The 27,402-nt window shown below is 38.9% G+C and overlaps 1 protein-coding gene across 1 annotated transcript; it reads right to left on the reverse strand.

Moving 5' to 3' along the window:
- Positions 1 to 691: 691 nt before the first annotated feature.
- On the reverse strand, positions 692 to 27,282 carry C9orf72 (C9orf72-SMCR8 complex subunit). The gene is made up of 11 exons (XM_069574163.1): positions 26,986 to 27,282; positions 20,660 to 21,147; positions 19,258 to 19,317; positions 12,624 to 12,719; positions 11,806 to 11,870; positions 10,468 to 10,540; positions 8,708 to 8,824; positions 6,550 to 6,785; positions 3,753 to 3,810; positions 2,623 to 2,732; positions 692 to 2,517 (listed from the first exon to the last, which is right to left on the reverse strand). Exons 2-11 carry the CDS (start codon positions 21,101 to 21,103, stop codon positions 2,331 to 2,333), a joined length of 1,446 nt encoding a protein of 481 aa, XP_069430264.1. The 5' UTR covers positions 21,104 to 21,147; positions 26,986 to 27,282; the 3' UTR covers positions 692 to 2,330.
- Between the last annotated feature and the right edge of the window lie 120 nt (positions 27,283 to 27,402).

Raw genomic sequence — 27,402 nt, forward strand, 5'->3', positions numbered from 1 at the left:
GATCACACAAGAAATATCAATTTGTACAATTCCATGTCAATACCAAAACAGTGCTATAGAAATGTAATGTTCACTATCTTCCTCTTTGACCTGCAACATTACAGAAACAGATTCTAGTGGTAACTGTCTCATTCCTAATTTTCAGCATTATATGGAGTTCAGGTTTCCTCTTTGAGAATTTAGCAATGTAATGAATCAGCTGTCTTCTAGAGAAACCTTTCAACTCAACTGTTATATTTATGAATTAATTTTTTTTCCTTGGAGTAAAAATGTCAATCTTGTTTGTTTTCTAGATGGAAGGGTTTAGATTTCTTACACTTTCACATTGTATACCTATATTGGTAACCTGGAAGGAGTAACTTCAGCTTAGGTTGTATTATTATAATAGTAACTAAGAAAAAAGAATTTGCCCAAGCATTATCTTATATCTGCTATTTTAATATGTAAATTAAAAAATCAGAATGTGCTCTTGGGAATTAATAGGCAAAACCAACCAAATAAACAAATGAACAAAAAAACCCAACCACATATGATTCCAGTATCATACAGAACCTGTAAATATATTTTCTTTCAAAAGAGAATATCGGTAAAATAAAAGTTGTTTAGACACACCATGATTGTCAGCTAAGAAGGAAGCCAATCACTCGTTCAACATAGCACTGCTTTTCTGAGCAAATAACTGAAAGAGACAAAATTTCCGACATTTTATTCAAAATTCTCCATCTAGGAGCAAAGACATATAACAATGTGCACACATGCTTTAATAACTTATTTCACTGTACAACTTGCATCCCAAACAACGGTACAATAAATGAGCAAAAGAAAATAATTAGCACTTAAATAATCTAGCAAGTAAATAGCACTGAATATGGGGTTCAACAAGGTGGTATCTGTACACTGTTTCATGACTGAGCCATAGCATCCCTCATCTGGTTGAGTGTGTGTCTAAAAATTGAGATGTCTACGCTTTTCCTATTAGTGATGTGAAAGGCTGGTAGGACCTATGTTGGTTCTGGTTAAATTCGGTGGGCAAGGGTGGAGGGGCTCTACTACTTTTCTCCCTTTCTTATACATGTCTTTCCCTTTTATGTTACTTTCACAGTTTTAAATAAAAAATGTATTTTATGATTGTATATATTGTTTTGTCAATACTGTTTCAGCACAGAATTAGGTTAATTGGGTATTTTATAGCTAGCACAATGGTCCAAATACAGGAAGGAAACAAAGAAATTGACCACTTAGTTCTGCCAAAGTAGCACCTAGTAAAAACAGCAGGTCAGTAGAGTTTCTCCTGCTAGTCCTTGTATGATGAAGGCAAAGAGACATGGCAACAACTCCAAAAACATGGGCAGAAATTTAAGGAAGATGATATTATTCTCGTTCTTGAAAAGGAATCTTGCTAGTGAGTATTTTTCTATTCCATTTAATAATCTGAGTTATAATGATTACTAAATCAGAGCAAGACTATACAAGAGGAAAACAAGATAAAAGTGAATGACTAAGGAAATCTGACCTTCTTCCAAGTGATTATATTTTCCAAGGGGAAAAAAAGGCACAGGAGGTACACATTTCAGTTTGGCTCAAAAATAATGAAAAGGAACTGGAAAAGTTGGCAATAACTATGGAAACATTAAAATCCAATTCTCTGTATTTTCTGTGACAGAGCTCAACAAACAAACAGAGAAAAACACCCTGACCGTGGTTCACCATCATCAGGACTATACACAGTGCCTGACGCTTCTACCCAGACTGAATCCCGAGGAGTGCGTCTGCGAAGCAGGATCTTATAACTGACTTCAACAACACGCATGCTTGATCAATATTTTCCTTCTAAAACTTAATCTGTATTCAAGCTACCTTCCTTCCGTGGAGCTGAAAGAATCTAAATGCTCTGGTTAGTAGCTGATTGTAAAAGTATTACAGTAACCCCACATACCAAGGAACGTCAAGAGATGGAAAGTCAACTAGTCTTATGCCTGTGAAAGCTAACTCAGATATCACTTTGATACTTGTAAACCATGAATCGTAAGTTTCAAAAAACAGCAGTTGTGGTCAAGTTTATATCCTACATCTTTAAAAGACAGCAATACTATTTATTATAATTGTAAACATAATAAGTCTGTCTCCAAAGACAGCACATCCAGGCAAAGGTGCATTTATTGTAACCTGACATCCCCTTACAGACTTTTTGTGACAACTGTAGTGTAACTAACTGCCGTTGCTAAGTAGAACCCTAGAGCATGATAGGAGGGAGTCACCTTTCCCAACATCACCGACCTACGTTAGCAGCAATTATGACTGTGACGAAACATTCTTAACAGGTTACACATTTAAAACGTCATTAGAACATCCCGTTCTTGGACACTGGTATAGAAAGGTCTTCCAAAGATAAAGGAGTGGAGGCCTGGCTTGATTTTCTCAGCCAGAGCCATTATTATGTTAAGATCGCCCTCTGCTGTTAAATCAAGGTCTATCTTCAGGTTCCGAAGCGATTTAAAGGGCTTTTTCCCCTTCTGCCTACAAACAATGATACAAGAGAAATTATAAGATAGAAGAGGTCCAAAGGGGACAAAATGAAAGCAATTAATGAAGGTTTGTCTTCCGTGGAGGAGTCTGACTTACGTATCATCTTCTATATATTTTATTAGCGTCAAGGCTTTTCTGTGAAGGACGAGCAGAAACTGTGCAAGGAAAGTACTCCTGAGAGACAGACCGGGTTTCAAATGAAAGACCTGCAGGAAAATGAAGCATGCTCATAAATAATTTGCTCCCGTTCTGCTTATCCACAGCATGTTTCTGCTGATAGTGCCTGGCAGGTAGCCCACGTTTGAGCAGCTCTCCCTAATCGTCTCCACAGATGGATACATCCTGGTGGACAGGAGGGGATGGGCATACTGGAGCGGTCTGACAGTTCTGCTTCCTCTTTAAGAATGGACTCAAAATTGTCCTTCTACCTTAGACTACAATCATATTTATTTTGTTATTAAAAATCATGATGTAGGTTACTTCTGGTTGTGTTACTTAGCTTTTCTCTGCCCACATCTGCAATTAAAACTAGAGCTCCTAGAGGTTGAGCTGTGCTTACACTATGGTTTTGAGATATTCATATTTTTCTATTTTGAGGGGTGGGAGTGCATGCGTAGTGGTAGAACAATTTTATTTCTGCTTGGGAAGCATGGAATCACATGACTCTGACTTATCCTGAACTTTGCAATATGTCACAGATCACATAGACCTGGATCCAAAATTTCTAGTTAATCTCAGGATTATATTATTTCAAAGCTACATCTATGACAACGGTTTCCTGGCCTGATCCCTAGAGTGACATCATAACAAAGTCCCTCTATTTTAAGAAATAAGACCCATATAATCTAAAATTTTCTTTAAAATCTAGATCTTTTACAAAGAAATGAGACAGTAAGGATGCTATCATTTAAGTAAGTCTTAAAGACATTTTTTGCTTAATTAAGGCAAATACACAACATTTGTACAAAACCTCCCTTCACTAAAAGAAAACATCCTTGGGTTATAAGTTAGTGCTTAGAAGTTATTATCTGAACTGGGAGATACTGCATCTTTAATTGTTAACATACAAACTACTTTCTACAAATAATTCAGCAGAAAAATAATTCTGACACTTTAGAAAAATCAGAGATAAAACTACAAAAGGAGCTAATTCTGCAGGCATTGTGGGATTGAAACAGAACACATATCCTATCGTTCACTCTGACAATCTCAGGTTTAACACTTACCTGATCCAGGAAGGCTTTCACAAGAGTGTCTCTATGTAAGACATCTTGAAAAATATTCCTACGAAGGAAACAGACCAAATGTTAACATGGCTATACAATGCTGTTTTCCACAACCTCTCACGCCAGCCAAACTGAATTATTCAAAATGGGATTATAAACATATTTATAAGAATTACATAAATAAATACAATAAACTACAATAAATAGTTTTGGAAATACAATAAAATAGATTAATACACTCATTTTAACTCAAGGATACATTTATCTATTACTGGAGTCTGTCAAGCCATAATGTAATTATTTTCTTTTTAATAGTGTAAGCAGTCCCAGGAAAGGTACATACGTATCTATCAATGTATTTTAATACCTCACCTTATAAAGAATATTGAGAGCCTTAGGCAATTGGTAAATGCAACTACCAATTCCTGCCATCTCGAAAACATAAAACAGCAACAAAAATAAATATACGCCACTACTATCAAAAACCAAAACAAAAGGTTAACTTCATGTACTAATAACTCCTAATAAGCAGTCTTGGAAGAAAAAAAGAGCAAGAGGATGAATGTTAGGAAACATTCAAGTGGGAATAAGGAACACACACAGATGATTATCTCCAACGTCTTACCCACTGGGTTTGCATCCACAAGTCCATCATCTGGTGAGTAACATGAATCAGCTACCTAAGAAAATGTTAGCTACATCGGCAATGAGCAGAGTCAGAAATTAAGTTCTAATTCACACTTGAGATAATGTTCATCTACCATACAACTTAAGATATTGTAGGCATTTTAAAAAGACTGTCTATTTCCCAGGTCCCAACCCCTTTTGATCTTTCTCTTCTTCCTTCCCTCTCCTTGCCTTCTACTTTCCTAAGGGATTTACTGGGATACTAGGCTATAATCAAGTCAGAGGGGTAACATAACATTTACTAAGGTATGCAATTTTTAACTGAAAAGAAAGAAAATAGTAGGGATCATCATATACCTGATCGAAGTAGCAAGGCAAGAGATGTGTGTGCAGATGTGAATAGCAAAGTACCTAAAACTTCCTAGTTTTAGGGAATGGGTGTTCCCTACTGCAGAAGAAGGAAACTCAGAGAAGGGGAAAAAAAAAAATCAGCATTTCACAATTACTGGCTGTTCAACTGGTGGCCAGTGTGGGTACTGACAACACCTACTTTCTGGCTTTGGAGAGAGAATTTAGCTATTTAAGTCTAGTGTTCTGAACATATCTGCTTTATAATTTGATTGTCTTGGTCAAAAGGGAATTAGATGAAGCAAAGTGTCATAAGAAGAGTATTTTCAGTGACTGATTTTTCATGTTTAGGCAGTGAGTGGAATTATTTTTAAAGAGCTAAAATTAAAAATATCTTAAAAATAAGTAATATTGCTTAACATAGACTAAAAAGTAAAACATGTCCATAAAACATAAAAGTTAATAATACATCAATCTAGAGTTTGAAAATATTATTTGCTGATAATTTTATGTTTAGAAAATTTACTTAACAGCTGGAAACAAATTTTAAAAGTTCATGACATTATTTGTTATGATCAGCAAAACAAGAACAGGTGGCTCATCACAGTTTGTCAAATCAGCAAAGCCAACGTAACTGGCTAAAATGAGTAAGACATATTAAAACCACAGATGTATCGCCTCTAAAAAAAAATTCCAGAACTTTAGATAAAGTTCACTAAGTTTCCACCAAAGAGCTCTCCAGCTACCTACCAAAAAAACAGAAAAAATGGACAGCCAGGAAAAGCTGGTTCCTAATGAAGCCATCTTTCCGTATCTAGAGACACATGAGGCTGGGGATTCCTAGGACATGGTGTTCCTCTGCTATGCCTGCGGGCAACACCTGCTGTCTGACTACTGATGCATCACAAGTCTGTTGCCTCAGCTCAAAATTTTCCTGTAAGACACAGGATAGGGTTGCTTGCTCCAATTGTACTGCTGCCTTATCCACTCAAACCTGGATTATTTACTAGTCAGCATTTACCGAGCACACTCTATATGCCGGGTACAGAGAACCATGAGAGAATACGATAATTTATTTTCCTGATTTCAGAACACTGTTTAAATGTTTTACAGTTCAGATTTCTTTTTTTTCTTAATTGGGTCCACATTCAACATTTTATTGTCATTACTTTTTCTGTTAATTTACTGATCGTACCTTATGGTAAGAAATGAATAATACAATACAAGAGAATATAAAAGAATGCTCTATTAATGTATTTTCACAGTTTTGCTGTATTTTATATTTATATATCAAGGGGAAAAAAAGACTTAGCATTCCCTCTTTGGTTTAGTTAGTAAATAAGCTTCTTAATGACCTTTACACACTAGTCTATAAGCATTGGAAGGACCTGCGTCTGGGGCTGTCTGCTTGGCCACTATTAACCTTAACATCACTGATTCAATGGACATTAACTTGGGTGAACTCCAGGAGATGGTGAGGGACAGGGGAGGCCTGGTGTGCTGCAACGGGGTGGCAAAGAGTCGGACACGAATTGGCGACTGAACAACAACAAACCTTAGCACCTTGTAACTAGGGGCTCAATGTATATGTTAATTAAGTACTTAAGTACTTATTTTTAAGGACTAATCTAACTTATGGCAATCACAATCATACTAAGAAAAACAGACATTTAAGAAAAACAATGCTTGATTCACTAAAGATTCCTTCTAGCATAATTAACATGTCTTCCCCTTTTAAACACTGAATTGTTTGTTTCTACTCATAAAAGACAGTTTCCTAATACTGCTGAATGACAACATTAGAAAGCAGGGCGTGACGTACAAGTCGGGAGTAAAGCTCTCATCTGTGTAGATGAAGGTGTCCTGAGCTACGTCCTCCTCTGAAGTGGCTCGCCAGAACGCTGCCAGCTCTGATCGCATGTACCGACGCTGATTATAAATGTGCTCGTGACAGGGTGGCATCTGCTTGACGGTATTGACGTCCACGTCTATGTGTGTGGTGGGGTAGGGCGCATACATGACTTGCCGGAAGGGAAGTACAAAGCTTCCCGTTGAATCCTGTCAGAATGCAAAGAAAACTGTCTTTTACACCGAAAGATATGAAGATTATCTTTTAATTTAAAAAATTGGCTTTAACTTAGCAAACTCAGCTCTAGAAATTTATCCCAGAAAATGAATCATGTTTGTGTGTCAAGTTTGAGTGACGTGTGTGCTACAGCATTGGATTAAACAGTAAAACACCAGAAACACCCTGAGCATCCAAAAAGAGAAATAAATATTCATTCATCTTAAATAAATGAAAGTAATTTATTGTTTAGCTGCTAAAAATTAAGTTGCCAGTGTTTATGTGTTGATACTGAAAGATGTTCATAATATATTGTGAAAAAAGGAGCTTACAACATGAAGAGTATAATCTAATTTCCTGGGCTGGGGAAAGGGGAAGATATGAAAAAAATTACAGAAGAAAAAGACCAGAAAGATATATACCAAATATTACTAGGGGTTATTCAATGGATTATGAGATTACAAGTGACTTTTAATATTCTTGGTTATTTACATGTTCTGTTAAGTATCAGTTGAATATGCATTTTTATAGTAAGTATGAAAGTGAAGTGAAGGTGAAGTCGCTCAGTTGTGTCCAACTCTTCGCGACCCTGTGGACTGTAGCCTACTAGGCTCCTCCATCCATGGGATTCTCCAGGCAAGAATATTGGAGTGGGCTGCCATTTCCTTCTCCAGAGGATCTTCCCGACCCAGGGATCGAACCTGGGTCTCCCGCATTGCAGGTAGACACTTTAACCTCTGAGCCAGCAGGGAAGCCTATAATAAGTATACTTTCCAGGTACAGTCAGTTGGGTAGTCAGTTGCCATATAACAAGTACCTACTGTTATAATATCAAAGTATGCTCTAAAAGGCTATACAATTTAAACTTGCATGGAAAATTCTTAACAAACATGTTTTTATTAAATTATAGTTTCAAATTCTCTGCTATGCATTTGGTATAGGTCCCTTTAAGGGATAAAATTATACAATAAGTGAGATGATGCTGAGGAAATAAAAGTACTAAGTACCTCACTGAGGAAATAAAAGTACTAAGTACCTCATTATGCCTTTATAGGAGAAGTTCTAATTTTCAGATCTGTACATATCAAATAAAAAATGAGTTTCTCTTAAGTAGTTTCTGTATTTAAACAATATTATTCTGAGCTCAGAGCAAGCATATTATTGAAAATGTAAAAGCTGAATATAATTTTTACTTGCAACAGTTTTTAGTATTTTTTCTTTCATTTTACTATGCCTACATCCTCAAGAAAGCAATCACTCTGAGAGACTCAGACAATCATTAGGAAATCTACTTCTTCATATCTCTGACGACAATTGAAACATCAGTAATAGATTCAATAAAGCGAATAAGGATTCCCCATAATTAGTGAAAATAATTGTTAATTTATATTTATCCGTTTTGCTCCTTGAAAAGCAGACTCAAGTAAATAAAGAAAAAATATAAAATAAATTTTTTCTTATATATACATATACACTGATATACAGAAACTGGTCAAATCCTATATACTTTTTCAACATAGGAAGCAGCTTAACATTTTCTTTTCAGTAAATGAATGTGGTACATAAAACATAAAATGGTAACACAAAAATTCAAATCTGTTCAGTAAATAAGATATATTCCCATTTTAGTTGTGTGAACTGATTCAAGCACATATCAAAAAAAAAAAAAAAAATCCTGAGAACAGACAGGTGTGGGAAACCAAACAGAAACACAAAGAAAGCTATTCTGTGATGTTTCACTGATACAAACTATAAATTTATAAGATATACACTCCATCCTCAGACCTGTGAAAAGGAAGTCAAGCTCCTTACCATACAAACATGAGACACGTTAAATGCTAATGTTCAACATATAAAGAATCTCAAAAATGATTTTAAAAAAGTTGGTTTCACTTGTGATAAATGGAAACTGTACCTTTAGTAGGCCTTGTACAAAGAGCCCTGACTCGTATTTAAATGATGATTCTGCTTCACACAATCTGGAGCATTTTCTCTCTGCTGGAGTCAGAAAAAGGCATAATGTTCTTACTATCTGTAAAATGAAAATATTTTAGCATTAAAATATGGATAAAAAGGCCACTAGTTTGCTTAGGAAAGAGACCTGAATAGAAATTTCAGGTGTTACTTTCAATAAAACCTATTCTGAAAAATAAGTACTGATCTCAGTAACCTGGAATAGTCTATGGGATTATAACAGCTATTGCTTAATCTAAGTATTCTGTGGCCAAATAAGCTTGGAAAATGTTAGTAAAGTTAACTGTATGGTATCTCACAACCATTACCATTTGAATACACACTGTGACTCTCTAGGTGACTGATACAATATGCAGACTTTCTCAAACTTATTTTACCATGGAAACCTTATTCCTAATCTTATATGAGGAAATAATGACCTAATATAATTATTGATTATATATCCACCTGGTAATAATTTGGATGAGAAACCTAAATGCAGTTAAATTAGGCAGAATTATATCTTCTGTTTAAAAGTTCTATATGTGAAATCTCATCACAATGAGTATAGAAGAGTTTCTAAATCCTTGAATAGAATTAATTCTATCAAACTTAATTTGAAATAAGCAATCTATTCGGTTGGGGTTTAGAAACCTATCATTCTGACGAGATTTGATCATAGATCTATTAGGAAAAAATAAAAAGTCATGTAACTATCTCAGAATTCAGGTTATATTCAGAATTTTTATGTTAAAATAGTGGTTTTTAAAATAGTGGTGGCAACCTTTTTTCCCTCAAATTAAAAAGATAAAAAAGAAACTATTAAGCTAAAAGAGGATGGTAGATAAGAAAAAATGTTGGCAAAATACAGAACCCCAACCATCGAGGCTTTTTCTCCCCAAGAAGCAACTGGGAAGGTCCTATGGAACCTAAAAGCTTTGTAGGACATGAACCGAAAGCTACCTTTTTGGGCAGCAGAAATAATAAGAAGCCACTAGATATAATAACAGGTAAGTTAATCTGTCATAAATGGTTATACCAGAAATATAATCTTGGTAAATCAAGGGTTGGATAAGTCTACAGGGAAGCTTATCACAGAAAAAAAAATAATGAAATTATTTGTCAAGCAAATAATCATTCCTAACATACTTCTTGTGTAAAACCTGAAAAATTAGGTTTGCTTAAATTGATAAGATACATATACTTATCTCTTTCTAATTATTGATCAGTGAAGAAAAGTACAGAATCCCTTAGTTTACTACCTAATGCTTGGAAAGGTTCATGAATTCTTTTTTAACTCACAGAGCACTAAAGGAGGTGGTCACAAATGTTGCCATACAACCTCCAATGACCACTTATTAGCAATAGGTTCCTAAAAGGAAAAGATTTAGAGGGAAAAGCAAGGTAATGAAATCAAGATGAATGATGAGATACCATTTCCTTGAAATTAGTACCAAAAGAACATGGCTATCTTCATATACATTAAAGATAACATCAGGAAATAGAAGACAAATATTTTTAAAAACATCTGATTTTAAAATATTATCAAAACCATTCAGATAGTTTATTTTGGCCATAGGGTGTCCCAGTAACTTGGTCAGATTACACTGCTTCCTAATATTATAAGATCATCTTGACTGCAACCTAACCTTTAAATTACAATCTACATACGCTAGCAGCATTAAAAAATCAGATTATTTGCTGGATTACAAAATAAATTACCTTATTTACTTTCTCTGCACTGCTACCTACTACAACAGAGCAGCCACAAGTTTGCAAGTGTGAGCTGATAGCACTGTGAATTGAAAAAAAAAAAAAAAAAGATTAAAAACATGTTGACTGTAAAATAATTTCACAAACTAAAAAAGAAAAAAAAAGACAAGTGAACTTCAAAAAACTCTGAATAGCTTTAAATGATGAACACCAAAGTTTTGACTGTAATGCCATCTTTTATTTCTATAGTACTCTGCATTTTCCACCACATGCCTTTCACAGATTCTATCTGAACCTTAAAACAATGCAGTTAGTAACATATCACAGTTTTATAGTGGAAGAAACTGAGGTATAAAGAGGTTAAAGTGGTTTGTTTAAAGTCAAATGGGGCTAAAAATAACCTCATGGATGGCTGACACTGAGCAGAATCAGGACTGAAGAGTTTCTGATTCAAGCCATGTAAAGGCTTTGAGGTTAAACATATACCTTTAAGACCCCATCATGAACCTAAAGGAGAAGACTGCAGACATAATATTTTATCCTTTCATTCCTCATTTTTTAAAACAAAATTTCATGATAATCTATAATTGTAAAGAAACAGACAAGTAGAAGATGAGATTATAAATGTAGGCCGAGCACTTAGGGGGCTAATGTGGAGGCACTCAATAAACACTGGCCATTATCATTGTTATTATCATTTTTCTTAGAATAAATACATAGAAAATGTTAGCTATTTGCTATTATTATGTGCCCATATGTGCCATGCACTGTTTTAAATGCCTAACACGACTCATCTCACCCAATCTTACAACACTCCTATGAAGTAGGTAATATTATCCCATTTTATAGATGAGGAAATGCAGGCATGGAGAGCTCCTGTAGCTTGCTCAGGTTACACAGCAGTAAGCCAGGATGCCTGATTTTAGAGCTCACATTCTAATATCTACTGTAACAAGGAAAGGATCAGTACAAATATGAAAATTTTCTTTTCTAGGCCTAAATACGTCCATCTATAACACAACTTAATTAGAAAGGGTTCTTTGTTTCAGTTTTAATGAGAAGAAAAACAAGAAACCAGAACCAGACAAGGGTCCAAGAACTCTTATCTAAATACTATGGGAAACTCAGCTTCTTTGAATATTAAAAAGAGTCACATCAACTATATCATAGGTATGTAACAAGTAAAGAAGCAACACAAAGCTAAGCAATAATTCAGTCATGCATCCTGACCCTAGAATAATCTAGTTAGGCATTCTCTTATTTTCTTCCTTCCCAATCTTGTCACAGGTGAGCATAAGATCTGCATCTGCTTCATCCAGCTTTTATGAAAAGAAACAAAATTCTTACTTGAGAAGAAAGCCTTCATGGCAACTGTCACCAATATCATCATCATTGAGAACTGTATCAGCTATCTAAAATGCACCAAAAGGAAAAAAGAGAATATTCTGGCTGTTAACAAAACGCTGAAGTAACAATTTTAATACATAAGTTTCCTGAAGTCTAGGTTCAGTATGACACACTGCCCTCATTTCTGAGCATCACAAATCCCCATAAAATAATCTGTGTCACCAATATAAACTTGCAGAATAAATGACGCAAAAGCTGGTGAGACAGGTTAAGCAACCATTTTTACAAGAACTACTTCCTCTTCTGAGCTGCTACAATCAGGAGACAAATCTTAATTACAAAGTCAGGAAGCTGCTAATCTAGCTGCCTGAAGATTTCTCTTCGCATCTATAGTGTGTAATTCCTAATGTCCTCAACAAATGAGTGATTAAGGAAATCACACTAGTGAAGAGAAGGGAACCTCCATTAGCAGCTAGTGATCTGTACGCTACTTTGTTACAAAAAGTACTGCACTAAACACTGATTGACTCTCTAAGGTCTGAAATTCTCCTACTTCCAGGAAATACAAAAGTGGAGAATTTAACTAAACAAATTAATCATAACTGCTATTACTAACCAAAAGGTCTCTGCTTGGCCATTAAATTCAGGATTTCAAATGTGCTTGTTAAAGTGGCTCATAATTCATATGAATGATATGTATGATAAAAATTTGTACTACTGAAATTAGAACATTACTAATATACATAATAGTAATATAACTTAGGGGAATTAATAAACGGTACCATTGCTCCGATTTAACATGACAACTGAGAACTTACATCGATTTCTTCAGGAACACTGTGCGATTTCATAGATGAAAGCAATTCCATTACAGGAATGACTTCTCCAGTAAGCATTGGAATAATACTCTGACCCTGCACAAAAAAGTAAAATGAGGTGAAGAAAATCACAAAATATAGGATGAAGTTGGCAATAACAAATCAAAAACCAAAAGCAAAGAATAACACCCTTTAACAGAAATACTTGATAACTTATTCAAACACTGGAGGAGGAAATAACAACCCCTTCTGGTATTCCTGCCTGGAAAATTCCATGGACAGAGGAGCTTGGTGGGCTACAGTCCATGGGGTCGCAAAGAATTGGACATGACTGAGCAACTGAGCACACACATTCAAACACAGCCTCAAAACAGTGTCTACTCCAAAACCTTTCTATTTCTAAACGATTTATATGCTATTTAAAACTCCTTTTCATTCTTCCAGGAATAATTTTCTTTAGTCAGAATGGAATCATTGGTTTATCATTTACACGCAATAATTAAATCACCACACCAAATTTAGAAAAAATCTCCTTTGCAATTTTGTGAACTCTTGCTAATCAAAGGTGATCGATGTATTTTATATTAAAAATGGGGAAAGACAAGCGTAAAAAGGCTTTAAAATTCTCAGTAGAAATCTCAGTAATAAAGCTTGAGTCAATACTCAATTTCTATATTCATAATAAGGTATAATCTACCCAAATCAAAGTCATAGCATGTATTTTTAAGAATCAATAAAGAAGACAAGTTTCCTTTAGTGTTCTTTCAAGGCAATACTACAACGGCTTACATCTCAAAAATGTAACTTTAAAATCTGCAGTTTATAGAAGGAAGCTGAAAACTCAACAGAGAACACCACGCGTGTGAAGTGCTTCAAGCATGGGTAGCTCCCGCATGCATTCACGGCCACTGTTCAGTTCAGTTCAGTTCAGTTCAGTTGCTCAGTCGTGTCCGACTCTTTGCGACCCCATGAATCGCAGCACGCCAGGCCTCCCTGTCCATCACCATCTCCCGGAGTTCACCCAGACCCACGTCCATTGAGTCCGCGATGCCATCCAGACATCTCATCCTCTGTCGTCCCCTTCTCCTCCTGCCCCCAATCCCTCCCAGCATCAGAGTCTTTTTCAATGAGTCAACTCTTCGCATGAGGTGGCCAAAGTACTGGAGTTTCAGCTTTAGCATAATTCCTTCCAAAGAAATACCAGGGTTGATCTCCTTCAGAATGGACTGGCTGGGTCTCCTTGCAGTCCAGGGGACTCTCGAGAGTCTTCTCCAACACCACAGTTCAAAAGCATCAATTCTTCGGCACTCAGCCTTCTTCACAGTTCAACTCTCACATCCATACATGACCACAGGAAAAACCATAGCCTTGATTAGACGGACCTTAGTTGGCAAAGTACCAAAATGTTTTGCCCATGCTAAAATCACAAACTTTTAAAAGAGGCAGATGAAACTGTCATATGTCTATCAATTTTTAGCTAAACATGTTTTTAAAATCACATATTAAGATCAATCTAAGAACAAAACTTATCCCCTCATTCACATTTTAGGAAATGATTATATTTAAACTCTTTACATTAAATTGAAGAAAGTAGGGAAAACCACTAGACTATTCAGATATGACCTAAATCAAATCCCTTACGATTATACAGGGGAAGTGACAAATAGATTCAAGGGATTAGATCTGATAGACAGAGTGCCTGAAGAACTATGGACGGAGGTTCGTGACATTGTACAGGAGGCAGTGATCAAGACCATCCCCAAGAAAAAGAAATGCAAAAAAGGCAAAATGGTTGTCTGACGAGGCCTTACAAATAGCTGAGATAAGAAGAGGAGCTAAAGGCAATGGAGAAAAGGAAAGATATACCTATTTGAATGCAGCCTTCCAAAGAATAGCAAGGAGAGATAAGAAGACTTTCCTAAGTGATCAATGCAAAGAAACAGAGGAAAACAACAGAATGGGAAAGATTAGATACCTCTTCAGGAAAATTAGAGCTACCACGGGAACATTTCACGCAAAGATGGACTCAATAAAGGACAGAAATGGTATGGACCTAACAGAAGCAGAAGATATTGAGAAAAAGTGGCAAGAATACACAGAAGAACTGTATAAAAAAGATCTTCATGACCCAGATAATCATGATGGTGTGATCACTAATCTAGAGCCAGACATCCTGGAATTCTAAGTTAAGTGGGTTTTAGGGAAGCATCACTATGAACAAAGCTAGTAGAGGTGATGAAATTCCAGTTGGGCTATTTCAAATCCTAGAAGATGATGCTGTGAAAGTGCAGCACTTGATATGCCAGCAACTTTGGAAAACTCAGCAGTGGCCACAGGACTGGAAAAGGTCAGTTTTCATTCCAATCCCAAAGAAACGCAATGCCAAAGAATGCTCAAACTGTTGCACAATTACGCCTCTCACACGCTAGCAAAGCAATGCTCAACATTCTCCAAGCCAGGCTTCAACAGTACATGAACCGTCAACTTCCAGATGTTCAAGGTGGATTTAGAAAAGGCAGAGGAACCAGAGATCAAATGGCCACCATCTGTTGGATCATAGAAAAAGCAAGAGAGTTCCAGAAAAACATCTATTTCTGCTTCAATGACTATGCCAAAGCCTCTGACTCTGGACCACAACAAACTGTGGAAAAGTCTTAAAGAGATGGGAATATCAGACCACCTGACCTGCCTCCTGAGAGATTTGTATGTGGGTCAAGAAGCAACAGTTAGAACTGGACATGGAACAACAGACTGGTTCCAAATCAGGAAAGGAGTACATCAAGGCTGTATATTGTCACCCTGCTTATTTAACTTATATGCAGAGTACATAATGCTCTGGATGGGCTAGATGAAGCACAAGGTTGAATCAAGATTGCTGGAGGAAATATCAGTAACTTCAGATATGCAGATAACACCACCCTTATGGCAGAAAGCGAAGAAGAACAAAAGAGCCTCTTGATGAAAGAGGAGAGTGAAAAAGTTGGCTTAAAACTCAACATTCAGAAAACTAAGATCATGGCATCTGGTCCCATTACTTCATGGCAAACAGACAGGGAAACAATGGAAACAGTGACAGACTTTATTTTCTTGGGCTTCCAAATCACTGCAGATGGTGACTGCAGCCATGAAATTAAAAGATGCTTGCTCCTTGGAAGAAAAGTTATGACCAACCTAGACAACATATTAAAAAGCAGAGACATCACTTTGCAGACAAAGGTCGGTTTAGTCAAAGCTATTGTTTTTCCAGCAGTCATGTATGGATGTGAGAATTAGACTATAAAGAAAGCTGAGCGCCAAAGAACTGATGCTTTTGAACTGTGGTGCTGGAGAAGACTCTTGAGAGTCCGCTGGACTACAAGGAGATCCAACCAGTCCATCCTAAAGGAAATCAGTCCTGAATATTCACTGGACTCATGTTGAAGCTGAAACTCCAATACTTTGGCCCCCTGATGTGAAGAACTGACTCAGTGGAAAATATCCTGATGCTGGGAAAGATTGAAGGCAGGAGGAGAAGGGGATGACAGAGGATGAGATGGTTGGATGGCATCATCGACTCAATGGACATGAGTCTGAGCAAGCTCTGGGAGTTAGTGCTGGACAAGGAGGCTTGGCGTGCTGCAGTCCACGGGGTTGCAAAGAGTCAGACATGACTGAGCGACTGAACTGAACTCAAACTCTTTACATGCCTATTTGAAGTAGAAACTCTGCATTCCTAGGACCAGTCCTTTTTTTCAGTGACTTAACCTAGTTTTCAGAGCCCCATATCATGTTAAGTTGCTTTAGAATTTAAATGTGATGCTGCCTCTGGAAATGGTATCCTAAGTCATAGGCCCCCTTGTATCTCTCAGGATGTTTTATTATAAAAAAAATTTGATCCTGTAGTAACCCATGAATATAAACCTTCGTTTGTTTTTGCTTTTTAATTTTTTAAATGTCAGTTTATAATTACAACAATCAACACATGCAATTAAAAAAGACTAATGATTGAAGTTGTGTTAAATTTGCTTACTTGTAAAACAATTTTACCATATGACAGCTACAAGCAACTAAAACTAGCATGACTAAACTTGTTTTAGACTATATATCATCGTCAAACAGTATTTATTGCTCAAAATAAAGTCACCGCAACCTCATGATCTGAGATTTGCAAGAACTCAATTATCAGGCAACTCATTTTCAGAAAGGATAATTATGGGAGAATACCATCCCTTTGGGCCTTCCCTGGTAGTTGATCTGGTAGAGAATCCACCTGCAATGCAGGAGACCCCGGCTGGATTCCTGGGTTGGGAAGATGCCCTGGAGAAGGGGTAGGCTACCCACTCTAGTCTTCTTGGGCTTCCCTTGTGGTTCAGATGGTAAAGAATTCGCCTGCAATGCGGGAGACCTGGGTTTGATCCCTGGGTTGGGAAGATCTCCTGTAGGAGAGCAAGGCAACCCACTCTAGTATTCCTGCCTGGAGAATCCCCATGGACAGAGGAGCCTGGCAGGCTACAGTCCATGGGGTCGCAAAGAGTGGGACACGACTGAGCAACTAAGCACACACCTTCCCTTTCAGTTCAGTCCAGTTGCTCAGTTGTGTCCGACTCTTTTCGACCCCATGATGTAGGCATATATACTATTTATACACAGCATCTCAGACATTTATCATTATAAGCAAATGGAGATCCTCACTGAAGCTTAACAACAACAAATACTAGATGGCTGAACACAGAAGAGGCTCTAAAATGTCTTGAATTTCTCAGCAGGAAAGCGGTTCCCCTTTAAAAACCTCCTGTTTGTTCAAGTATGTGTGTGGTTAGTCGCTCAGTCATGTCCCACTCTGTGACCCCATGGACTGTAGCCTGCCAGGCTCCTCTGTCCATGGGGATTCTCTAGGCAAGAATTTTGGAGTGAGGTGCTATGCCCTCCTCCAGGGGTCTTCCCAACCCTGGGATCGAACCCAGTTTTCTTGTATTGCAGGTGGATTCTTTACTGTCTGAGCCACCAGGGAAGCCCAAGTATAATTTCCTCCTGACACAGAAAGGGGAGGATAACATTTTTAAGAAGAGGGCTTAAAAGAGAAATAAACCTTAACGTCAATCGCTGTCACCTTTATAAGCACAGATTTCTGGTTTGAAAAACTCCCAGCAAACGTAGAATTTTACTGGGTTCTAAATTTCATTCTGTTGACATAACGCTACTAGTTCCTCCATAACTAGAAGGTACATCTAGAGGTTGGTGAAAATCACCCCGTTCCTGGGCACACTTCTTACTGCCTAGCAAGGAAAGCCGGGCTTCTGTGAGTAAAGGGAAATATTTTCTTGTTAAGTCTTAGACCTTTCTCCATATCTGCCTCCTTCTGACTTCTGTAAATGTTATTTACAAAAGTACAAACATATAAATTTTGTAAAGATCACTTTATAGCATTTTGTATTTGCCTTGTTTATGTTCCTATATCCTGACAAATTTCTAGAAAAAGTTATTGTTTAAAATACTATTTGTCTCAGGCATCCCAAAGAGAACCAGAGAGAAGGCTTGTTTACACTGGAGTTTTCAGAGGAGCAATGAGGGTGGCCAGAGGCGATGAGAGTAAATGCAGAGAACACTTTCTCTGTGGGGAGATCTCCCTTCAGAGAATCTCTGCCCTGGGTTGAAATGCTTTGTAATTAATTTCCATGAGGGAAGCCATACCCTTGCAATCATGCTTCTCAAACCCTGTTTGGTGCCTGTTCCCTAAGGATGTTCAAAGCCATGGGATAAACATGGCATGTTTTCTTGGAGACTTGATACCACCAGAAGCCAGGATGGTAAGAAGGTAAGGAATACTAGTGGCAAACTGTAATGTTAAAACAAACAGATATATCACGGAATAAAGTGTAAACTGCATGAGGTTTAAGTTGAGAAAGGAGCATTGATATAGACATACACTATCATGTGTAAAATAGATAAGTAGTGGGAAGCTGCTGTGTAACACAGGGAGCCTACCCTGGTGCTGTGACAATCTAGAAGGATGCACTGGGGTGGGGATGGGATATATATATATATATGTAAACTTATGCCTGATTCATGTTGTTCAGCGGAGACTGCCACAAGACTGTAAAGCAATTATCCTCCAAAAAAAAAATAATTTGCAAGAGTTTTAAAGATACAAATGAGACGTCAAAGAAATATTATGCCTAGACCTGTGTGTGTACTCCCAGATATCTTAGGGGTACTCACTCTCCCACTATAACTACTTCTGTGGAAATGCTTAAGAAGCAATACCTTAAAAAAAATAATATATAGCACTTAAAATTTTTACTATGTGCAACTTGTCCAAAACTTATCCTATGCAAATGGAAAAAAGGTAGCAAAATATTAATTTGTAGATGCAGTTCTTATTATCGTTTATTTATTTAACTCTTCAGGTCTAAGATATGGAAATGTTCTTCCAATTTATTCCATTTATCTCCATAAAGGTTCTATTCGCATTCAGGCTCACTCTGTCAAACTAATAATGTCTGCAGGGAATCCTCTCAACCCAGGTCTCCTGCATTGCAGGCAGACTCTTTGCCATCTGAGCCAGCTGGGCAGTTTAACAGAAGCACCCCTTAGCTTTCCGCAGCCCTTAGTGGTGGATCTGGCCGTGTCCGGCGATGAGAAATCTGGGCCTTACCTGATCTTCCATTCTCTCTGTGCCTTCCAAGACGATTTTCTGGACATTTTCTTGCCTCTCCTGAGCGAGAGAAATTCATTAAAATTAATAAACCATAACTGTTAGATACTTGTTTATTTTCCACAATACAGTTAAATGGCAGACATCTTCCTGGGTAATTTAATTCATGGGGAAAAATACTTTCCACTTTAGGGTAAAAAAAAAAAAGAGGGGTGGGTGGGAAGCACCCAACAAATCCATGCTTTCATAGACAATATGAAATAAAGTAACACCCTTTTGGTCAGCAGTTAAAAATAGAATTTGACAGAAAGACAGTCAATGTAACATCTGCAAAATTTCACAAAAGAAACTAATGATTTGTACTTTTCAAACTGGATAAGATCAAGATGAATCTAGGGAATATCGAGCTAGATTTTAAATGATTTTTATAAACGTGCGAATTAAGGAGCTATACCTGCAAACATAGTATTTTTTTTTTTTAAAAAAACTCTTCTTTTAAAAGATTATTACTTTCCCCTACTATCTGGTAAAAGCCTTACAATAATCAGTAATGCTTTAGTGGATTTCCATGTTAGTATTAAACTGCAAAGCAGAAAGAATGAAATTTGTTCTTCTCATGTGCCAGAATGACAGTTTATGGAAATATAAATATCACTATTTATTAAACTATAGGATTTAAGTGATAACAATAATTTCCTCTAGCTCAAGTCACAAAATCGAAAGGAATATCTTCTGAATACCATTTGGTCCAACTTCTTCATTTTAAAAATTTGGGAACTTGGCAAAGAATTTAAAGGGACCAAAGGTTATATGGGCAAAGGCTTATGAAACAATTGTCCTAAACTGCTTACACTCTACACAGTAAGTGAAAGACAGGGTCATGCAATGCAAAAATAAGCTTTCAGAGTCAAACACTTCGCAAGACAAATCCAGACTCTGAAGCTTGTTTCTTAATTTCTCTAAGCTTTGGTTTTCTGTTTACAATGTGCAGCCATCATCTTCTACCTTCCAGGGTTAAAAGACCACCAACACTAGCCTAGATGGATCTGTACCTAATATGGTAGAAACAAATAACATCTCCTGTTTGAAGTTAACTGTATATAATTTCTAAAAATTAGATATAAATGTGCATGCGTGCCCACTCAGTTGCATCTGATTCTTTGTGACCTCATGGACTGTAGCCTGAGAGGCTCCTCTGAACATGGAATTTGCCAGGAATACTGGAGTGGGTTGCCATTTCCTTCTCCAGGAGATCCTCCCCATCCAGGGATTGAATCCAGTCTCGTGCGTTGGCAGGCGGATTCTTACCACTGAGCCACCTGGGAAGCCAGATATAAATGTATTGGCAGGTAAACCGTCAGTGGCTAGGTTAGCATGCTTAATAAGTTCCAAACCCACTCACCTTATGCATCCATATCCTCCCTTTCCGGATAATGTGAGTTAGTCTATCCACACACACTCTGTGAAGTGGGAGGTAGAAGCTCAGCTCTGTCTGGGGAAGTATAATCGATAGTCCATAGGTGCTTCTATCCCCATTCCAGTTTCCGTCGAAGATTAACGAAACAATAATTACTCCTTTCTCAGATAAGACAAAGAACTTCACGTCTATTGCCCCACTCTCTGCATTTCGAAGGATTTCTCCGTTGAGGGTATGGTTGGCAAGAAAAGTTATTTCTCCGTCGCTGAGAAGTACCTGTTCTGTCTTTGGAGCCCAGATGTGCCTTACTCTGGGACCAAGAATATTGTCCCAGTAAGCGAAGGTCGCTGCTAATAAAGGGGATTCACCACTTAAAGCAATCTCTGTCTTTGCAACAGCTGGAGATGGTGGTGGACAGAGGGTCGACATCACTGCATCCCATTTGTCACATTATCTGCAAGCTCCAGGGGTATCTGGACAATGACATACAAAACCAGTAATCAAGTTCAGTGATTTTAAAAGTCATCCATCAAAAACGCAATTGTTGGTATTGATATCTACACGCGTGCGCACACTCAGCCAAGTCTGTCTATTTGCGATCACATGGACTGCAGCCCGCCAGGCTCCTCTGTCCATGGGATTCTCCAGGGAAGAATACTGGAGCGGGTTGCCATTTCCTCCTCCAGGGGATTTTCCCAACCCACGGATCAAACTCACATCTCCTGCGTTGGTAGGCAGATTCTTTACCTTTGAGCCACCTGGGAAGCCCACTGATATATACAACACGCCTCCGTTTAAAATGGATAACTAATAAAGACCTGCTGTATAACATGGAAAACTCTTCTCAATACTCTGCAATGACCTATCTGGGAAAATAACATGAAGAGTGGATATATGCACGTGCTGTACAACAGAAACACAACACTGTAAACTAACTATACTTCAATAAAAATTAAAAAAAAAAAAACAAGCGCACTCTAAGGTAAAAAAAAAATCTTAAATGATTTAGACATATGTGGTTTTCTCCTCTCCAGTCAAAAAGATGTGAAAGCATGTCTCCAACTATGCATGGCAGGGGCACATTAAGTGTTTGCTGATATGATGATAATTTCATGATACACAGTAGTAAATTACCACTTATAATCAGGATACACACTTAGAAATCCAAACTGATGACCTTAAAAAAGCCTTTGAACATTAATATGAAATATTATATACTAAAGCTCATCGAATAGATCCTCACTGTTTCTAAATGGCCAGCCTATTTGCAATTCTAATGTGATTGGCTATTTGGTTCCTGAACCATAGGAATTAAAGAGAAGCCAACTGGGAAAGGGAGGGCTCACCTAGAGACCATGGCCCCTGTTGTGGGCCGAACTGTGCCCTTCCCCACCCCAAACACATGTGCAAGTCCTAATCCCCTGAGATCTTATTTAGAAATAAGTGTAATGAAGCTAGGATGAGGTGATACTGGATCAGGATGGTCCTAACACAATGGCTGGTGTCCTGACAAGGAGAGAAAGCTGCGGAGGCAAGCAGACAGAGACAGGGCTGTGTGGAGATGAAGATAAACTGGAGTATGTGGCTCCAGGCCAAGGTATGTGTGCTGGTACTACCAGAAGCTAAACAGAGGCAAAGAGAGATTCTTCCCTGGAGTATTTAGAGGAGCATGCCTCTGCCAACCACTTATTTTGGGCTTCTAGCTTTCAGAATTGAGACAGGATACATTTTTACATCACCCAGTTTGTGGTACTTTGTTATGGCAGTCCATACCTGGCAGTAGAAAACCTTAAAAACTGCTAAGAAGGAGGGGGGGGATGGGGGGTGGGGGCAGGTGGCGGTGGGGAGAGAAAAGAAAGACAAAAGATTATAAGACCACAACAATCTGGAACCATATGAGAAAATGAGGAAACAGGATGCACAGGATTATTCTCAACATACTCTTTGGGCATCAAGGGTATTAAAGCCAAATACAGGTGTTTAAAATGAGGTAAGTATATTTAATATGCTGTTCAAGAAATAGGAAATATATTTAATATGCTATTCAAGAAAGCAGTGTGGCATTTTATCATTACAAAGAAGCTTCTACACTAAATGGCTGAAGTAAAAAAGCTTTAATTATTTAAAACATGCAGAGGACTAAATGGTTGGATGGGCCCTTTCAATCTACTGAGAAAATAGAGAAGAGTGAACTGCCCAAGGTCACTGAGCCACACAAGAATCCAGGTCTCTTCGACATCTTGCTGCTGCTGCTAAGTCGCTTCAGTCGTGTCCGACTGTGTGACCCCATAGACGGCAGCCCACCAGGTGCCCTCGTCCCTGGGATTCTCCAGCAAGAACACTGGAGTGGGTTGCCATTTCCTTCTCCAGTGCATGAAAGTGAAAAGTGAAAGTGAAGTCGCTCAGTCGTGTCCGACTCTTAGCGACCCCATGGACTGTAGACCACTAGGCTCCTCCATCCATGGGCTTCTCCTGGCAAGAGTACTGGAGCAGGGTGCCATTTTGACATCTTAACCCACTCCAATGAATCACTCTAAAATTGTACATTCAATGAGGTATGAATGCAAAATGAATCATTCCTGCCTGATATTAAAATTGAATACCTATGCGTATTCAGTGCCAATTTCATTTAGGCAAGTCTAAAATTGTGGATTCTATTCATTATAATGGTAAAGGATAGTAGTTAATAGGTGAGCTATGATACATCTATCTTTGCCTGTATGATTGCTTTAGAAATAACATTTGATCTATAACTAAGGTCATGTCAAAGTAAACCATTTTACTTAAAATAAAGAACTTTATCGACACCTTGTCAGGAGGGCTCAGAGACTGATGAAAAGCAAAAAATAAAATACTCTAATTTTAGAGTGTTGTATGAGCACTTTTATCATGATGTCAAAATGGATATACAGCGTTTCGCAAAATGCCTAACTGTAAGTATGTGCAGAAATCGTTTAACACAAAGACAATCCTTGTGTATTTTTTATTTTAGAAACTCATTTAGGGAATATTCACAGTTTTAAATGTGCTGTCTCAATTTAATAGACTTTAGAGATTACACTCAGTATAAGTTGTATAGCTTGCTTAAAATATTCACTGTTGGGACTTCCCTGGTGGTCCAGGGGTTAGGATGCCACGTTCCCAATGCCGGGAGCGTGGGTTCAATCCCTGGTCAGGGAACTAGGATCCTGCAGCACACATGACTCAGTCGGGGGAAAAAAAAAAATCCACTGTTACAGACACGATTTAAATACTTTACCATGACAGAATATAGGGATATAATTTGAATAGAAACTGTAATGATGCTAAGATAATTAATAACAGCAAACTTTAGAGGCCAAGGAGATGCATTAAGTAACCACATACCCATACCAGGATACTGTAACATGCTCTTTTGTTCTTCCTTTTTGGATTAAAAAAGGTGAATAATCATAAAGGTAATACTGCCATTCAAACATTTCATCATTGTATTGAAAATAAAAAACACTTCTTAAGTGGAATTGAGCCCTGGAACAAAATCTGGTTAGATTATAGCACAACCTTTTACCTAATTGTGAAAACTGTTCTATTATAGGCCACTAACTACGTTCAACGGAAAAGGCAATGGCAGCCCACTCCAGTACTCTTGCCTGGAAAATCCCATGGACAGAGGAGCCTAGTGGGCTGGAGTCCATGGGGTCGCTAAGAGTCGGACACGACTGAGCGACTTCACTTTCACTTTTCACTTTCATGCACTGGAGAAGGAAATGGCAACCCACTCCAGTGTTCTTGCCTGGAGAATCCCAGGGACAGGGAAGCCTGGTGGGCTGCCGTCTATGGGGTCGCACAGAGTCGGACACGACTGACGCGACTTAGCAGCAGCAGCGGCAGCAGCAAGTACGTTCAATCCTACTGCTAGTAACATCAGAAAGAAAATAAAGGATGAAGATTATGTCGAATTGTTTAGCTTTAAATCTTACTAGAAGAAATAACTTAAGAAATTAGAGTTACAGAGAAGTATAGTTAAGAGAGCAGTAAAATGAATTTGCTAACAGTTAAAGTCATCATCTTTGGCAAAGAAAATTCATATATACAGAAATGGCTTGAAATCAACAGTCTTTCATCCATATATCTTTTTACATGTAGTGCTGGCTACACCAGACAGTTATGAAACAAGAGTTTTGAGGTAAGTCAGGATCCAAACTGGGTGACACAGTGGCTTGCCACACTCCTGTAAACAAAGAACAGGGTTCATGAGGGTATACCCAATATACTTGCTGAAAATAATTCAACACATACAGACATAAAGCTTAATTACCACATGTTAAAACTGTTAGCACAGGGGTAGTTTTAAAGTTTTGCTTTTTTTAAACCTCTGCTAAAAATCAGTCGTCTCTTCTCTGGTTGCTATTTAGAAAGTTGGTTGGCCTTTACTGCTGTTGTAAATAAGAACTCAACCATCATTAGGCCCACATTTCTCATAACCATGCTTTCTGTTTATTACCTCCCAATCCTAAAAGAGGGGGCTTCCCTGGTCGTTCAGACTGTAAAGCATCTGCCTGCAATGCGGGAGACCTGGGTTCGATCCCTGGGGCGGGAAGATCCTCTGGAGAAGGAAATGGCAACCCACTCCAATACCCTTGCCAGGAAAATCCCATGGATGGAAGAGACTAGTAGGCTATAGTCCACGGGGTCACAAAAAGTCAGACATGACTGAGTGACTTCACAATCCTAAGAGAGGGCTTCCCAGATGGCGAGGTGGTAAAGAATCTGTTTGGCAATGCAGGAGACTCAACAGACTTGGGTCCAATCCCTGGGTTGGGAAGACTCCCTGGAGGGAGAAATGGCAACCCACTCCAGTATTCTAGTCTGGTAAATTCCATGGAGGGTGCACACACACACACCCATCTCTCACAGCTCCAGTTTCTCAAATAGGCAGGCTAACATACTACTCCTTAGAATTACTTAATTAAAACAGAAAAACAGGAGTCTTTGGTTTTTTCTTTCTCTGAAAATTAATTTGGATTGCTAACAGAGCCAGAAAAAAAACAACAACAAAAAATGACATTGTTTTATTAACTTTATAAGGTGGGAGGAAAAAACCCTTTAGCTCCTATGTAATTGTTTCCTGGGGCAGGTTACTGCTAGCCTAGTGCACAATCTATCACTTCTCTTGTTTTCCTTTCATAGAGTACATTCATCATGATGTTAGTTTCCAACTGATTCAGGGCTTTCCTAGACGGACAAGGTGCCGGCAATACCATCTGTGTCACATAACACCATCGTATTTCAAGTATTCTGACTCCAGGCTATTAATTTCCCATACATTATATTCCTGCTTCTGTGACTTTTCCAACGTCTCAGATCATCAGTAAGATATAACAGTATTTTCCAAGCTCTTTGTACAAATTAAAATGCCAGATGGATTGACCCCTCCTTGCTTTGGATCACAAGATGAGAACAGTCTGAATCGGAATTTATCCACTGGCCACGGTCAGACTGTTTTCACTAAATCCTAACAATCTCCCATTGTTTCGGAAAGGGCCACCTCTCTAGGGCAAGTGCATGACCTCCCAGTCTCCTGAATACAGAAGCCTGGTGGAGATCACCAGGGCCAGTCAGACCCTGTGTGGTTAAAGCAGATGCGTAATCACGGCACTTCTTTCTGCAACCGATGCCATCAGTCAAGTGACACCCAAATCATAATGGTCACTTCCTTTAAGTCTGTGCAATCTCGGAGAAGAGAAGTAAACAGGTCATGAACCACAGAACAGGAGCAAAACCCAGTCTAGAAATGCTGCACCAAATTCCAAGACATCAGCAATCCTTAGAAACCTCGAAACCGAGACAATTCTGTAAGCCAGTAGTTTGATCCCAGCCCACCCCAACCCGCTTCATCCTCTCTCGGACCCCGACTCGGTCTGGAGCAGCCGCGCGCCGCCAGCTCTCTGGCCTTCCCCGGGCCAGGCCTCTTGGTGCCCGAGGCTCCTTCCCCTCGAGCTCGCGCGGCACAGGGATCCGACGGATCGATCTCTTCGGATCTCACGCCAGGACCCCGGGAAAGAGCCAGCTCGGGGACTGCGGGCGGGAAAGCAGAAAAGGAGACGAAACCCTATGCCCCTATCTCTGCGCCGCCGCTGCCGGAAAGTCCGGGGCCCGGATGCAGGCAACTCCACTAGTCGCCGGGCTGGAAAACCCGATGCCCGCTGTCGGTCAGGGGGGAAAGGGAAGACCCGCGGAGCCGAGCCCTGGGGAGAGCCTCCGCCTCCGCCCTTGTCCGATCCCAGCAACCGAAGCCCAAACAGCCACCTACACGCCGAATTCTCACTCACCCACTCGCCACCGCCTGCTGCTTCGCCGTCGCCGCCGCGGGCAAATGGACCGCAACTGCAGCCCCGCCCCCAGCTCTGGCCCCGCCCCCTGCCCCGCCCCCGTGAGCGTCGCGTCCCCGAACTGGCTTCACGCCACGGTCATTTCTCGCCTCGTGCTTTTCTCCTGGTTAAATTTTTTCCCATCTTTGCTCGTTCACCCTCCGCGAATATAGTGAGAGCAAAGGGAGGAGAGAAAGGGCGGGAAAAACAAAAACACACACTTCCTAAACACCCGTCCTTTCTGGGCCCCGCCCCCGTAAGGAAGGAACCGGGCAGCAGGGATGGTTGACGCATTAAGCGCCATCTTCCACGAGGGCGGAACAAGTTGCAGCACTACCATCTCCTCGTGGGACACCGTAGGTACGTCTTGGCGTTTTC

This window comes from Ovis canadensis, chromosome 2 (genome assembly GCF_042477335.2).
Source record: "Ovis canadensis isolate MfBH-ARS-UI-01 breed Bighorn chromosome 2, ARS-UI_OviCan_v2, whole genome shotgun sequence".
In the NCBI taxonomy this organism is placed as follows: Eukaryota; Metazoa; Chordata; class Mammalia; order Artiodactyla; family Bovidae; genus Ovis; species Ovis canadensis.